This window comes from Solanum dulcamara, chromosome 5 (genome assembly GCF_947179165.1).
Source record: "Solanum dulcamara chromosome 5, daSolDulc1.2, whole genome shotgun sequence".
Classification (NCBI taxonomy): domain Eukaryota; kingdom Viridiplantae; phylum Streptophyta; class Magnoliopsida; order Solanales; family Solanaceae; genus Solanum; species Solanum dulcamara.
The window spans coordinates 12,302,850-12,318,021 of record NC_077241.1 but is presented as its reverse complement, the minus strand read 5'-3'; the positions used below and the strand labels follow the sequence as shown (position 1 = coordinate 12,318,021).

General features: G+C 33.2%; 1 protein-coding gene across 1 annotated transcript; it reads right to left on the bottom strand.

The window, feature by feature from the left end:
• Nucleotides 1-11,332: 11,332 nt before the first annotated feature.
• Nucleotides 11,333-14,032, bottom strand: LOC129890428 (protein TIFY 5A-like). Its single transcript, XM_055965986.1, has 3 exons — nucleotides 13,815-14,032; nucleotides 13,511-13,607; nucleotides 11,333-11,767 (listed from the first exon to the last, which is right to left on the bottom strand). The coding sequence occupies exons 1-3, from the start codon at nucleotides 13,874-13,876 to the stop codon at nucleotides 11,573-11,575; spliced, it is 354 nt and encodes a 117-aa protein (XP_055821961.1). The 5' UTR covers nucleotides 13,877-14,032; the 3' UTR covers nucleotides 11,333-11,572.
• Nucleotides 14,033-15,172: the final 1,140 nt, after the last annotated feature.

Below are 15,172 nucleotides of genomic sequence, written 5' to 3'. Positions count from 1 at the left end.
AGATTTTGCAGTATCTTTGAGTCATTTCCTATGACTTTAGGCTCTGAATCTGAATCATTTTATTTTTGATCAGTTTGCATCTCAATCTTCTACAATTTCTTTTTGTTCCTCTATCAGTTACACTCCCACTTTGAGCAATATGAGCATGTCTCCATGCAGCAATATCTGAAATGATAACAAGAAATTAGAAATATAGTTAGAACCATATAATGTGACAACAAATGTCACAAATTTCTGATAGAAGGGAAAATCGAAACAAACTTAAGGCTTAGGGAATAAAATATAATTCAAAGACCAAAATATGGTTACAACCTTTTATCAAAATCATTTTTATTTTTATTCACAAAAACATAATGGTATATATATGTGCATCTGTGCACATAATTAACATATGACAAAAAGAAATAATTAAATCGATCATACTTTCAGTAATACCACATGTATCACACTTAAAAACAATATATGTATATACACAAATAACCACATATAATTATTAAAATATATTTAATTGAGTACCGATAAAATTGAAGTACTGTTACCACAATTCAATTTTGTCCACATTCAAAATAATAATAAAATATACATAGCCATACTTCACTTGATATATAAAATATCCTTGGCATGCTGTCATTTATTTCAAAAAGATAGCTATAGACATACTAGAAGTCACATTGATACTCACGTTTTTCAAAACAAAATACCAAAAGTCACTTTGTAAATGGTATACTATTTCTTTATAATAGGAGAAAGGGGACTGTAGATTTCTAAAAATACTTTTAGACAATGCTCTTTTTTATAGTACATGTCCTACAGAATAACCATTATATAAAATAAAAGTAGAAGACGTTATGAATTAACAGTGATAACTGTCACTTGAAAAAAATTCATAAAAAAAGTACATTGAAGAAGTCAAACAAAGCAAAGGACCTGCACATTTTCTTATAATTAGATTATTATAGGGACTCTTTCTTTCATATACTCTTTCCCATAAACAAGTAATATGTCAGAAAAACAATTTCTCTAAAAATTTATTAAACTTATACTCTACTTCTATTGCAAAGGAAAAAAAACTTTGAAAAAACGACTAAATCTCTCCCTTTCCTATACTCCAAAAAAGAATTGTAGAGATTTATTTTAAGGTCTTCTCTTTTCCAATCCAAAAAATAACTATCAAATAAAAAGAGAACAAATATTTATACCCAAAAAAGGAGATAAAAATGAAGAATATATCAGATCCACAATAAAAATTGTATTTCTTTCTTACAAGTAAGTTCAAACATTCTATGGTTTATTTCAGAACTTTAATGCAGATTTCATAGCAATTTACTTCTTGATATAATGTGAATTAAAATCATATATAATCAATGATAAATTAATTAACCACTCCTCTGATACCAATGTAATAATTAAACAAGATACAATAATTAATTCTTGTACCTTATTGTTGCAAGGGATCAAATCATGAATCGAAAGTATCGCTCCAAATTCCTTCTTTGAATCACAAGAAAACAAAGACTACATTTATCACAAACTAAATATTTTTGGTGTTGATGTTGTTAAGTGAAGAAATAAATTTCTTCTTCTTTTTTTTCTTTTCTGGTTCTTTTAGTTGTTGTCTCACTTTTTTTTGTTCTGAGGGAAACAATACTCCTTCTTAAAGGGTGTGCTTTAATCAACAATTAATACGTAACTATTCCCCCTCAATTTTTGAAGAATAGGTAACATCCTTTTCTTATCCTCTTATTTTTAGAGAAAATAAAATGGACCGATGCACATGGACGATTCATACTCCGTGAAATTTGACCCTCGAAATCTAACTAATATCAACAGGGTTATAACGATCATGGAATAATAGGTTGAAAGATATGTATGTTGAGCTGACGTTGTCACACAACACTCGAATCGGCTCACTAAGATAAAGACCAAGCTCACAAAGAACATGACAAATTTAAGAAGTTTCAGGTACCATATAGGCAATATTCCTATACTCAACCAACGATCTTGAAATTGTGGGTTGTTTCTTTGCATGCCAAGAAATAAAATTAAAATATAAGAGCACAACAAAAGCAGTAGTAGAACGCCTACTATCAGAACATCCAGCCCAATTAGCATAAGAATAAGCAACTACCAATGAATTGGATGACGAAGCACGCAAGAATAGTTCATGTTTAGTAGTAACCTGAGTACCTAAAAATACCCTTCACATATACAAATGAGTAGTACGAGGTGCATACATAAACTGAGAAACAACATTCAAAGCATAGGCAATGTACTAAAACGATAAAATCATGTACATAGGGCTTGTTTTAAACAATAAATCGCTTTGGTCAATTTGCAAACATGATGATAAAAGTTAGGATGAATGAAACATGGAGGTTGTTTCATAGAGAATTCCTCATTAAGAATATCATGTAAAATGCATTTTTGACATCTAACTGATGAATAGGCCAAGAATTAGAAACCGGTAGAGAGAATACAATATGAATAGTAGTAGCCTGAGCAACAGGACTAAAAGTATCATGGTAATCAATTCCAGGATATTGGCAAAAATCTTGTGTTACAAGACGGGCTTTGTAATGCTCAATTAATCCATCCAAATTATATTTAATATGATAAACCTACTTGTAATCAACTAAATTCATGTGTGACTGAAAAAGACCAAGTACCCAAGTTTTATTATTCAAAAGAGTATTAAATTCATCTGCCATAGCTTGTTGCTATTTAGGATTTTTTGTGGCCTGAGAGAAATAAAAGGGCTCACAATCATGAAGAGAGTCACTCAACGACAATATATTCTTAGGCTTAGAAATATCAAATTTGGAATGAGTTTGCATTTGATGAGATGTACTGGTAGATGCATAAGCGGAAGAGCTAGTAGGAGGCAACAAGCTAGATAAAGATGCAGAAATATCATTAGAGCATAATCCACTTGATGGATCTATAGATGATGCCATAGGTAATAAGGTAGAACAGTGAGCAGATGGAGGAGAAATAGATGAAGGAAGATTAGAGAAAGTTGTAGATACATTTGACTGTGGATTAAATATTTAACGACCTAATTTTGTCATTATGGATAAGCCAATGAAGAAAAAATTTAGGCCAGAAAATATTTGAATAGTAACTTAGAAATTTTGAGACTAGGCTAGAATCGGACAAAATCTGAGTCAGGTGAAGTCTAGGGTAATTCTATAATAAATTATAATTGATTTTTGGGTTTTGATTATTTGATCTAATATTCAAGATAATAAAAGGCTTGTACGACTTTATCGAATCAAATTGGGGCAAATAGAAGTCCCAAAATTGATCTTGGCATTAAAGGGTTATTTTAGAATGTCAAGGTTTGAGGTTGTATTGTGAAATGGGGGATTTGGGACATAAAATCCGAGTATTATTTTTGTGCAATCCACTATAGCGGGAATAATCCCTCTATGTCGGAGGCTGCTATGGCGGGATGGGCCGCTATAACGGGTCAGTCGCGGGTTTTATCCAGAAAAAGTCCCAAAACGTTATTATTTTTGCAGTTTTGTTTTGGGTGAGCTAAGGGCTAATAAGGGTTGTTTATTTTTAGTTTTCCACCAATCTTTTATATAAAGGTAAGTTATTCATTCCTCTAACATGTAATTTAATTCTTACACCTTAGAATCTATAGAAATTCACTTGGGAGATGGTTTTAGCCTGAAACTAATTATGAGAAAAGACCTAATTGGGGGAGATGATCATGAATTGGCCAAGGCTAAGGATTTTGATATAATTCGGGTAAATTAGATCGTTGTTCATTGATTTTATGTATTCTTTGTTTGTGTTAGATCAAGAACAAGTCAAGGCATTGGAAAAAGGAAAAACTCTAGATCTTTAGGGTTTCTGAGGCTTGTTTTGAGGTAGGTGATGGTTGTGTTTACCCGTTTGTGTTATATTTGCTTGTTAACAACTTTACTAGAATTGCATGCATAATATATGATTATGGGAAAAGGAAGAACATGAGTTGAAATGATATCTTGTGATTAAATTGCATACAATAAATGTATTACTTGACTATGCAAGTATGTGTACCTATTTATTGTGATTGCGATTGTGATGTGTGAATTCATGTTGGATCAGTACGATGCTGGTATATATCGATCAGATACCACATCGGTACATTTGGATGGGTTACCATATTGGTACAAATGATTCGGGTGCGATGTTGATACATAATTAGATTGATTACCACGCTGGTACACTAACTATTGGGATGGGTACCACACCGGTACACTAATAGTTTGGGTATGGGTTCCATGAAAGGATCATTGTTGACTGTTGAACTGTGATTGAGCATTTTTTATCTGTATAATAATTTAAGAGTTGGCATAACTGTGTTATGATTATATAGTTGTTGCCTTACTATGTTTTGATTTCTTGTGCATATTTAATTTACTAAAAATGGCTGCATGATCCTACCAGTACATTATAGTTGTCTACTAATACTTTCTCTTTTTTTATTGAGTATAGGGCCTTTTCAGGAAGCTGTTGAGAGACCTTAGTTAGGAGATTGCTGACCGACGAATGCAAGGGTGAGTCAGTTCTTTCAAGCTGCCATTGATTCATCTTGGTTCTTAGTCCCTCCTCTTCGGACTTAGACCTTTCAAAGCTTTTATTTTTTCATTTATTATTTTTGGGTTACATCCCCTTACTCTAGATCTTTAGTAAAGTTTTGGTACAATAATTTTCAAGTTTCAGGCAGTTAACTTCCTCAACATTTTGGTAAATTTCCTAAATTTATGGGAACTCAGTTTTTAAACTATATTTAATCTATTTCCACTCATTAAATGGATGTTTGGGTTAATAGTTGTATTCTAATTTGGCCAGTTTTGGTTCACCCACTGGAGGGTTAGTGCGGGTGTCACTAACAGTGGATCGAGGTTGTGACAAAGTAGATATCAAAGCCCTAGGTTTTTTGATCTCATACCAAAATGAGTCTTAGAGTTTTGCAAAATGGTATGGAGATATTTGCACTTTTCTTCTAAAGGCTACAGGACTTTAGAAAATCTCTCAATCTTCTTTCTCCCCTGGTGTTATGACTTGATTTTAATTGGTATCAAGTAGTCGAAATTGGTATCTAATTTCTTTCACTCTTTCATCCACAGATGATTAACATACGACACAATAGTATAAGGGTAGTATCTCCGACAGATAAGCCAGCAGCAGAGATAACAGTGAGAGGACGCAGCAGAGGCAGAGGCATAGGCAGAGAAAGGGGTAAGGGAAGAGGCAGAGGAAGAGCAACACCCACTAGGGTGAAGCTCAAGATGAGAACGTACCAAAGGAAGAGGTCCCTCCCACACCCTAGAATGGGGTGGAAGGGAATGTGGAGATTGAGATCGAGGAGGATGCAGAACTACAGAAAGGAGCACAGGTTGGGACTACAGGACTTCCCCTTTGGATCCAGGGATGGTTCAATAGGTACTCATTTTTGAGTGGGTTGGACGGTTCTTGAGTTATTCCCAGAGTGAAGGTTTCCCAATCTCCATTCACTCATCATGTTCTTCTATGGATCAAAAGATAGATAGAGCATTAGGTATTGATGCCTTTTTCTATTCATTTTTGGGCCTAGTGATGACTGAAACTAAGCATGAGATGTTGACTAAGTTCTTGAATCTAAAGCCTCCCGTGCTCCATGGTTTTGAGGATAAGGATACTTATGAATTTATCTTGAATTCTTATGATAGACTTCACAAGTTGGGTATTTTGCATCATCATAGGGTTGAATTCGTGACTTTCCAGCTTCAAGGCAAGGCAAAATAGTGGTGAAGAGCCTTTGTGGAATATCGATCATCAATATTGCCAGCACTCTCTTGGACCCAATTTCATGCCTTGTTTTTAGATAAGTATGTGACCCAAACTTTGAGAGATCGAAAGAAAGATAAGTTCATGTCTCTTGAACAAGGTAGCATGATTGTAGCCGCTTATAAGGCTAAGTTTCATGCTTTGTATCGATATGCTACGTAGTTGGTGAGCAATGAGAAAGAGTGGATTCAGTTGGTCATCAAAGGTTTGAATTCTAAATTATAGGTTTTGTTTGTTCACATGACCTTTGTAGGTAGGAGTTTCAATAAAGTGATAGATTTTGTAAATAAAGTGAAAGGAGTTCGACGGGATAGGCATGCCAAGTATTTAGCGAAGAATCCCAAGAATGTAGGTAACTACAATGGTTCCTAATATAGGGGTTTAGGTCGATATGTATTTGCAACTCGACTGATCTAGTCAGCCATGCCTACATCTATGAGTGGTTACTCAGGGACTCCACAACAGAATTCTACTGAGGATAGTCAAAGAGACTCATACTTATCAGCCAATAGGTCATCCTTTGATAGCAATTACTTTAATTATGGAGAACCAGGGTATATGAGGAGAGAATTCCCTCACCCTAGTATGAATGATCCAATACATTAATAGACTAGGACAGTGATACCAACGGGTGGAGGTAATAATGGAAGAGGACGACCATCGAGTAAGCAAGGAAGAAATCAAAAAGGTTGTGAAGGTCGAAGAAATAGTAATGCATGCAGAGGAGAAGTGCAATCAGACAGGGAGGTTGACTATCAGGATGACAGGTTGATGTTTATGCTTTTCCAGGTAGGACAAAGGATGAGGCATTTGATGCAATGATCATATATACTATTTTTGTTTGTGATAGGATGGCTACTATTTTCTTAGATTCGGATTCTACTTACTCTTATGTGTCATTTCGATTTTCCTTAGATTTTGAATTAATCTGTAATATAAATGATGTCCCGTCCATCTTTCTACCCCTGTTGGAGAGTCTGTGATAGTCACCTATTTGTGTCGTGCTTGTTCTATCTTATTTATGGAATTTTTAACTTGGGTGGATCTGGTTATTTTGGATATGGTTGATTTTGATATGATCTTAAGTATGACTTGGTTATCCCTATATTATGTTGTGCTTAACTATAATGCTAAGACTATGGCTAAACAAATCATGGGGAGGGAAAGGTTAGAGTGGGAATGGTTGTACAAGCTTAAACCAGTCAAGATCACATCCTTCATTTGAGCTAGGAAGCTTTTTGGGCAAGTTTGCTTGGTATATTTGTCTCATGTTCTAGATGTTGATGCAGAGTCTCCCTCCATTGAGTCTATTCCTATGGTTTATGAATTTAAGGAGGGTTTTTTACTATTTCCCTAGTATGCCTTCGGATAGGAATATAGACTTCTATATTGATTTGGAGATTTAGAGCCGTACACTCGTCCAATCTCTATCCCTCCCTATCACATGGCTCTGACAAAGTTAAGGGAACTTAAGACTCAGATCCAAGAATTTCTTAATAAGGATTTTATCCATTCTAGTGCTTCTCCATAAGGTGCTCCAATCTTATTTGTTAAGAAAAAAGATGGTAGTATGAGAATGTGTATAGACTATTGATAGTGGAATAGGGTCACCATCCAAAATAAGTACCCCATGACTCATATAGATGATCTATTTGATTAGTTGTAAGGTGCTTTAATTTTCTCAAAACAATTGATCTTAGGGGCAATCATCAACTGAAGATTAGGACTAAGAATGTACCTAAAATGGTATTTAGAATTCGGTATGGGCATTATCTTGGTAATGTCATTAGGTTTGGCTAATGCACCTGCATCCATCATGAGTTTGACGAATAGGATGTCCAAACCATTCCTAAACTCCTTTGTAATTGTACTTATCTGTGACATCCTGGTCTACTCAAAGAGTAAGTAATTGCATGTAGATCATCTTTTTGTTATTTTGGGTATCCTGAGAAAACATAAATTGTATGTAAAATTCTATAAGTGTAAATTTTGGTCGTCCTTCTTTTTTAGCCATGTGGTTTTAATAAAATGAGTGATGGTAGAATTCTAAAAGATTCAGGTAGTTAAGAACTAGGTTCGGCCTAGTTCTATGATTGAGGTTAGGAGTTTTGTAGGGCTTGCCAGCTAGTATCGATGGCTCGTGAATAATTTTTACTGCTATTGTTACGCATCTTACAAGGCTGAGTTAGAAGGAAGTATCTTTTGAGTGGAATGATAAATGTAAAGAGAGCTTCCAGAAGCTTAAGATTCTTCTGACCACAACACTTTTTCTAACATTATTGATTAAAGGAAGCAGTTTACTATTTATGATGCCTCACATTTGGACTTGGGTGTTGTGTTGTGTTGATTCAGGATAAGAATGCTATAGCTTATTCATCGCGGCAACTAAAAGTTCATGACTTGGAGTTGGTCTCAGTAGTGTTTGATCACAAAATATGATGACATTATCTCTATGGTTTCAAATGTGAGATGTTCACTGATCATCGCAATCTACAACATGTGTTCACTTAAAAAGATTTAAATCTGAGGCATCAAATATAGATGGAGTTACTCAAGGATTATGAAGTTAATATTCAGTACCATCCCGATAAGTCTAATATGGTGGCAAACGTATTGAGACAAAAAACAGTTAGCATGGGCAATCTAGCTTGTTTGGGTGCATCTAAGCGGCCCTTGGCTAGAGATATTCAGAATTTGGAGACTTGGTTCATGCAATAAGGAATCTCATAAAAAGGTGGGATATTGACCAATATTGAGGTTAGACCTACTTTTATTGAGGATATAAAAGCCAAACAGTGTGAAGATGAGAGTTTGAGTGAGCTTATAAAAGAAGACGATGTCTGGAAAAGCTCAAGATGTCACTTTTGATGCTAGCGGTTTGTTTAGTTTTAAGGGAATAATTTGTGTTCACCAAGTTGATGACTTGATTCAAAAGTTGTTGACAGAGTCTCATGGTTCATAATACTCTATTAATCCAGGTGTGACAAAGATGTATTGAGATTTGAAGAAGCTTTATTGGTGTCTTAGAATGAAGAAAGACATAGTTGAGTTTGTGGCTACGTGTCAAAACTATTAGCAGGTAAAGTAGGAACATCAAAGGCATGTAAGTTTACTTCCAAGAATGTCCATTCCTGAATGGAAGTGGGGGAGAATAGCCATGGATTTTATAGTGGGTCTTCGTAAGACCTTGGGAAAGTATCACTCTATTTGGGTCGTGGTTTATAGACTCACTAAATCAGCCCACTTCATTCCAACCAGAATAGATTATAATACTCAGTAGTTGGCGAAGATTTATGTTAAAGATATAGTAAGGTTTCATGGAGTGCCCCTTTCTATCATCTCAGATCATGAAACGCATGTTCCTTCGAAGTTTTTGGGGAAACTGTACAAAAGGTTGGGCACTCAACTCACTTTCAAAACAACTTTTCATCCACAGACTAATGGTCAGTCAGAAAGGAAAATTAGGTATTGGAAGACATGTTGAGGGCATGTGTAATCGACTTTAGGGGCCATTGGGATAAGTGCTTACCCGTGTGTGAGTTCTCTTGTAATAACAATTATCATTCCAATATAGATATGGCACCATTTGAAGAACTTTATGGCCGGAGGGGATGTAGATCGCCCATAGGACGATTTGAGGTGGAAGATGTGAAACCTTTGGGAGTCGATTTGGTAAAGAATGAACAAGATAAGGTAAGGAGTATCCAAGAAAAACTTTTAACAACCCCGAGTCGGTAAAAAGAATATGCAGAACGTAAAATGTGAGACATGACATTTTAGGCTGTTGAATAGAGTGTCACCCATAAAAGGATTTATAAGGTTCGGTAAGAAAGGCAAGCTTAGCCCTCGCTACATCGGCCCATTTGAAATTCTTAATTTTATGAGGCCTATGGCTTAAAGGTTGGCTCTACCACCTAGCTTTTCTAGAGTCCACCCCATGTTTCATGTATTTGTGTTGGAGAAGTACCATGGGGATGGATACTATATGATTAAGTGGGACTCAGTCTTACTAGACAAAGATCACCAGTAGGAAGAAAAACCAATTGCAATTCTTGATTGTGATGTGCAGAAGTTGAAGACTAAAGAGATCAAGTCAGTAAAGGTACAATGGAAGCATCGTCTAGTTAAGAAAGCTACCTGGAAAATCGAGAAGGACATGCGAGACAAGTACCCTCATTGGTTTTACGATTCAGCTACTACTATATTCTTGTATTAGCCCATTTTTTTCTTTTTGATTACTCAGGGACAAGTGATGAGTAAATTGGTATCTATTGTAATGATCTGTTCCTGTCGTTATGGATACACCAATGGAAAAGACATTTGGGCAAGAAAACTATTGAGTAGTAACTTAAAAATTTTGAGACTAGGCTATATTTGGAAAAAAATCCGAGTCAGGTGTGGGCTAGGATAATCCAGTAATAGATTAGGATTGATTTCTAGGTTTTGATTATTTGATCTAATAACCAAGACATTAAGGAGACCGTACAACTTTACGAAATTGAATTCGGGCAAGTAGAACTCTCGGAATGGATCTTGGTGTGAAAAAGTTGATTTAAAATGTCAAGATTTAATTGACTGGTGTCGGTAATTCTAACATGAGGAGTTAAATAAGATGAATTGATTGATCATTTCAAAATTAAATCGAGGAGTGCAATTACAGATTTTTAGTGGAATAATTTATAATTAATTATAATAAGATTAACTTATTCTTTTATAAATTAATATCGTGATTGAAAGCCTCAGTTTATAAGTTAATGGTTCCTGCTATACCTGACTAATTAACCGGTATTGAAAAAAGAATAAATTGCAGGAGAAGTAACATTGTATTTACTTGTCTTCTTAATGGAATAAGATATTTGAGTTTTAAATATCTTAATTAAAGTAGCTAACGTTTTGCACTTTTAAAGCAAAAATGTTTTGGTCTTGATTCCCCTTAATTGCCCCTTGATTGTCCCTATTAACTACTTCTTTATGGCTGAAATCGTTTGGCTCTCCTCCTTGGAGTGAAGGTTGTGTATAAAAGGGCAAGGGGGCAATAGAGAAATGTATTTCTTTAAGAAAATAAATACTTGCCCACACAAATTCTGATAGAGTAAATGGTAAGAAAAATAACAGAAGATTGTAGTTCTGCAATTCTGTGTTCCTCAATTTTGAACGAATTATGTGGTAGATTCAACAAGTTAGTTGATCTTCGAAGTTTGTTCAAGTTATATTATTTAGTTATAATGTAAATTCGTGATCTTGAATAATGCTTCTACTGTGCGTATTCTTACATTAACATGAGAAGAATCTTAACTTATAATACTTTTATAGTTTCTTAAGATAAATATTGTAAATTTTAAATTATTGAGTTGATCTAATCTAATTTAACTTTCATAATAAGTTAAATTAATTCTCAACAAATGTCCCTTCGGGGACATCCAATTAAAAAACAAATCCTCAACAAATGAAATGTATCACATAAATTAAAGCAGAGAAAATTCTACGAAAATACTAATTTACATATCTCTGAGCATGTCATCAGTAATGACATGAAAAAAGATTCTTTTTCTTTGTAACAAACTAGAAGAACGGAGGAAAAGTAAGAAAAAATAAACAATAGATGACCAAAAGTAGTATATTTAGTAGCTAGTGATGATATGGAGAAGTCCTCCGAAAATAGCATCTCCATATTCATAAAGTAGAGTTAAGATTTGCGTATATTTTATTTTTTTTACACTCCACTTGTGAGATTTCAGTGGATAGATTATTATTGTTGTTGATGATAATATGGAGAAATTACTTGAGTTCTATTTTTTCTCCTCTGGAGAAATCTTTGTAGTGATTTCTTCATGGAAACCTCCATTTGAGATTGTAATAATGGTGATGGTGGCTCTGAAAGTGGTGATGGTGTTTTTGTGTTCTCCTTCATTTTTCTACTTGCGAGATGTATTATAGCTTTAGCCTGTAATATTGAAAAATAAAAATAAATAAATTTAGAATTATAACAAAACTATTCATTAGCTACATTGAAAAAATGGAAGGGGTCATATTTATCTCTATACTATCAGAAAAAATTTTAAATATATCTTCATTATATATTTCGATTCAAATATATTCCTCACATGATACTTTGAACTAAATATATCCCTTACACGTTAAATATTTGGAAAGATATCTTCATTATATATTTTGATTCAAATACATTCCTCACGTGATACCTTGAACTAAATATATCCCTTATACATTAAATATCTGAATCCCAACCTTAAAATAGATATATGGAGGGTTGGAATTAATTTGAAGGACCAGATCATTTTTGTCCTAGCCAACACCCAAAATAACCCATAACCCGACCCAAATGAAGCTTCAAATAACAATAATCGAGTAATGTCAAAATTTGTTTCTTCAAATCAGCTTTTGTTCACTTCAATAACATTGTATTCACCTTATAAGTTAACGATTTTTAACGACCGAACACATATAATACTATAAAAATCTCATTAACTTCAAATTTTTATGAGTCAACAATAAAGAATTATTGAAGAACTTCAAAAAATAAATAATTAAAATCTCATCTTTGAATTCCAATTTCCAAGAATGCAAAATAATTTTCAATATTCAATTGATTTGCAATAACTTTCAATCACAAACTTTAAAAATTTATCAGCTACAAATTTGAATTTCGTTTCCAATTTTGCCACCCAATGTAATGTGTACTCTAATTTTAGCTAATCAATCCAAATCAATAGAATTTCAAGCACCACATCAATTGAACTTCCAAAATTTTCAGAATTAAACACACAGAGTTAACTATTTTTAAAATTTTGCAATTTTTTTTTAATGTTTTGAATTTTTGATTGACAAAAAGAAAATGGGAACAATAATTATTAAAATGAGTTTTCATGTATTGAGTGAAGCCAAAGAAGTTGGCATTTTCTTTTTTAACAAACAAGTCATTTTACTTTTGTTTGACTTATAAATGAATTTGGGCAACAAAGTATTTCACTGGGTTATTTTGGGTGTTGGCCGGGCAAAAATAATTTGGGTCTTTTAAATTCCGTTTATTCTAAGGTTGGGATAAAAAATATAGCTATATTTGGTTATGGAAATAATAGATAGCTATATATGGAACTAATGCGTCCGAATTGCTATATTTTTTACAAGTATTTCCATGAATTTTCAGCATTATATTCACTATCAAATCAAACGATCTTCCACTAAAATACTTATAATATGCATCTTACATATCATTATCATTAAGAGGACAAAACTATACACCCTTAGTTACTATTCAGATGGGCAGCCCGGTGCACTTAAGCTCCCGCTATGCGCAGGGTCCGGGTAAGGGCCCGACCACAAGGGTCTGTTGTACGCAGCCTTACCTTGCATTTCTGCCAGAGGCTGTTTCCAAGGTTTGAACCCGTGACCTCCTGGTCACATGGCAGCAACTTTATTCAGATGGTTAAAGAATATTATTTTTTTAATTATAATATCTTAAATAATTTAATCGTTAATTATTGTAATTTTATAGTACTTGTAGTTTGTAAATATATAAGTTTTTAATTTTTAAAAATTGAAGATTATATATCTAAATTCACACTAAACATTAGTTGATTTGATCCTCATAATCTAAATATACTGGAACAAATTAAAACAGAGGGATACAGTAGGATGATTTCTACCGAATAAAGTTGCAAAATATTACCTGAAGCTCAGTAGCGTGAGAAACCACAACTTTTCCATCATAGAATATTGTTAACTCCCGATGTTTCTTCTCTTCATCTATGCTTTCTTTATTTTCCCTATAGTACAAATTAAAGGAGAAATAACAATATTTACAGATTACTCTGTCGATCCGAAATTGTCATAAAGCCATTAATTTTATTGAATCTACACTGCATAATATATTTGGCTGGTGTATTTAATTTTCATATAGATAATGCTAGTTAATAATTATAAGAAAATGCTAATAATTTTGGATTTTGGATAGAAATACAGAGAGTACTTACATGGAGTCGAAGTATGGGGCAGGAGGAACAAGTCTCAGCTCCAAATTACACTTTCTCTTCATCTTAATAATTCTTGCACTAATGTACAAAGAAAATTAAGCAAAAAATGACTAGTTTGTAGCATAATTTAAAGGATAATTGTGGAGTTTAATATAGTACGAAGTTATAAAACTAGACATTTTAAAGTTTAAACACGACTCTCACACTCTCATTTTAAAAAGGAATAAAAAAGGTGTAAAACAACAAGTAGAGAAAATATGGCCTACCAAATATATAAACCAATGCTAATTACATGTCATAAATGAGGTTTTCTCCTATTTTATTTCCCATGGCCGTGATTTGTACAGTGGCGTATATATAATTTTTATTTAATTAATATATTTTATTTATTAAATAAATAATTTAAATATATAATTTAATGGTCAGGCCCTTCCTCGGACCCTGCGCATAGCGGGAGCCTTAGTGCACCGGGCTACCCCTTTTATTTAATCAAAATAATGAGGCCAAGCACAAAATAAAGGTTGGAAAAGAGTAAAATAATAACTATGTTGTTGTCTAGTTTCGAACTGACACCGTTACAAAAATGAACCCACTTTACCACTAGTCCAAAAGGGTTGTTTTGACTAAAGCTGGGTCAATATTTTATTTATACTTGTATATTTCAGAAGACACATATATATATACCCACTTGAAACCATGTTGGTCCGCCCCTAGATTTGTACACTGCCAACTTTATTCTAGCTATTTTTTCATATTTATTATAGAGCTCCATCATCCATGTGTATGAGTAGGATAACACTACAACAAATAAAGAATTTAGCAGTAATAATATAATTATTGTTATATTATATTTAGTGACAGTAATAAATATAAAAATTTATAATCAACAAGCTATATAAATGATGGTAAAGACTTTAGTGACTCTAAATGCACTAATATTAACTTAAAAAAAATTATTATCGTTAAATATCTCTTTTGTTGCAGTACTACGGGATTTTCTTACTTTTTATTTTTTAGTTTGTTGGTTAGTAATTTTTTCATTTTAATTTATATGATGGGAACCATTATGAACAATTATTATATTTTTTAAAAAAATTATAATCTAAAATAAATCAACTATAAATATTTTTTTAAAAATAAAATGGATGTTTGATGTTAAGTTGGCCAATGAGAGTACTTATTTGTTAAAGTTCTTTGTAGGAAGGACACTGTTGGCAAGTAATCAACCCGCCTAACTTCGATATTTGCAAAATTGTTCATCTTTTTAAACTCCCTTAGAATGGGCACTTATACACCAAAATTTTATAGGACTTTACAAAATGAATTTTACTTCAATTCGAGTTTTTTTAAGGCTATCC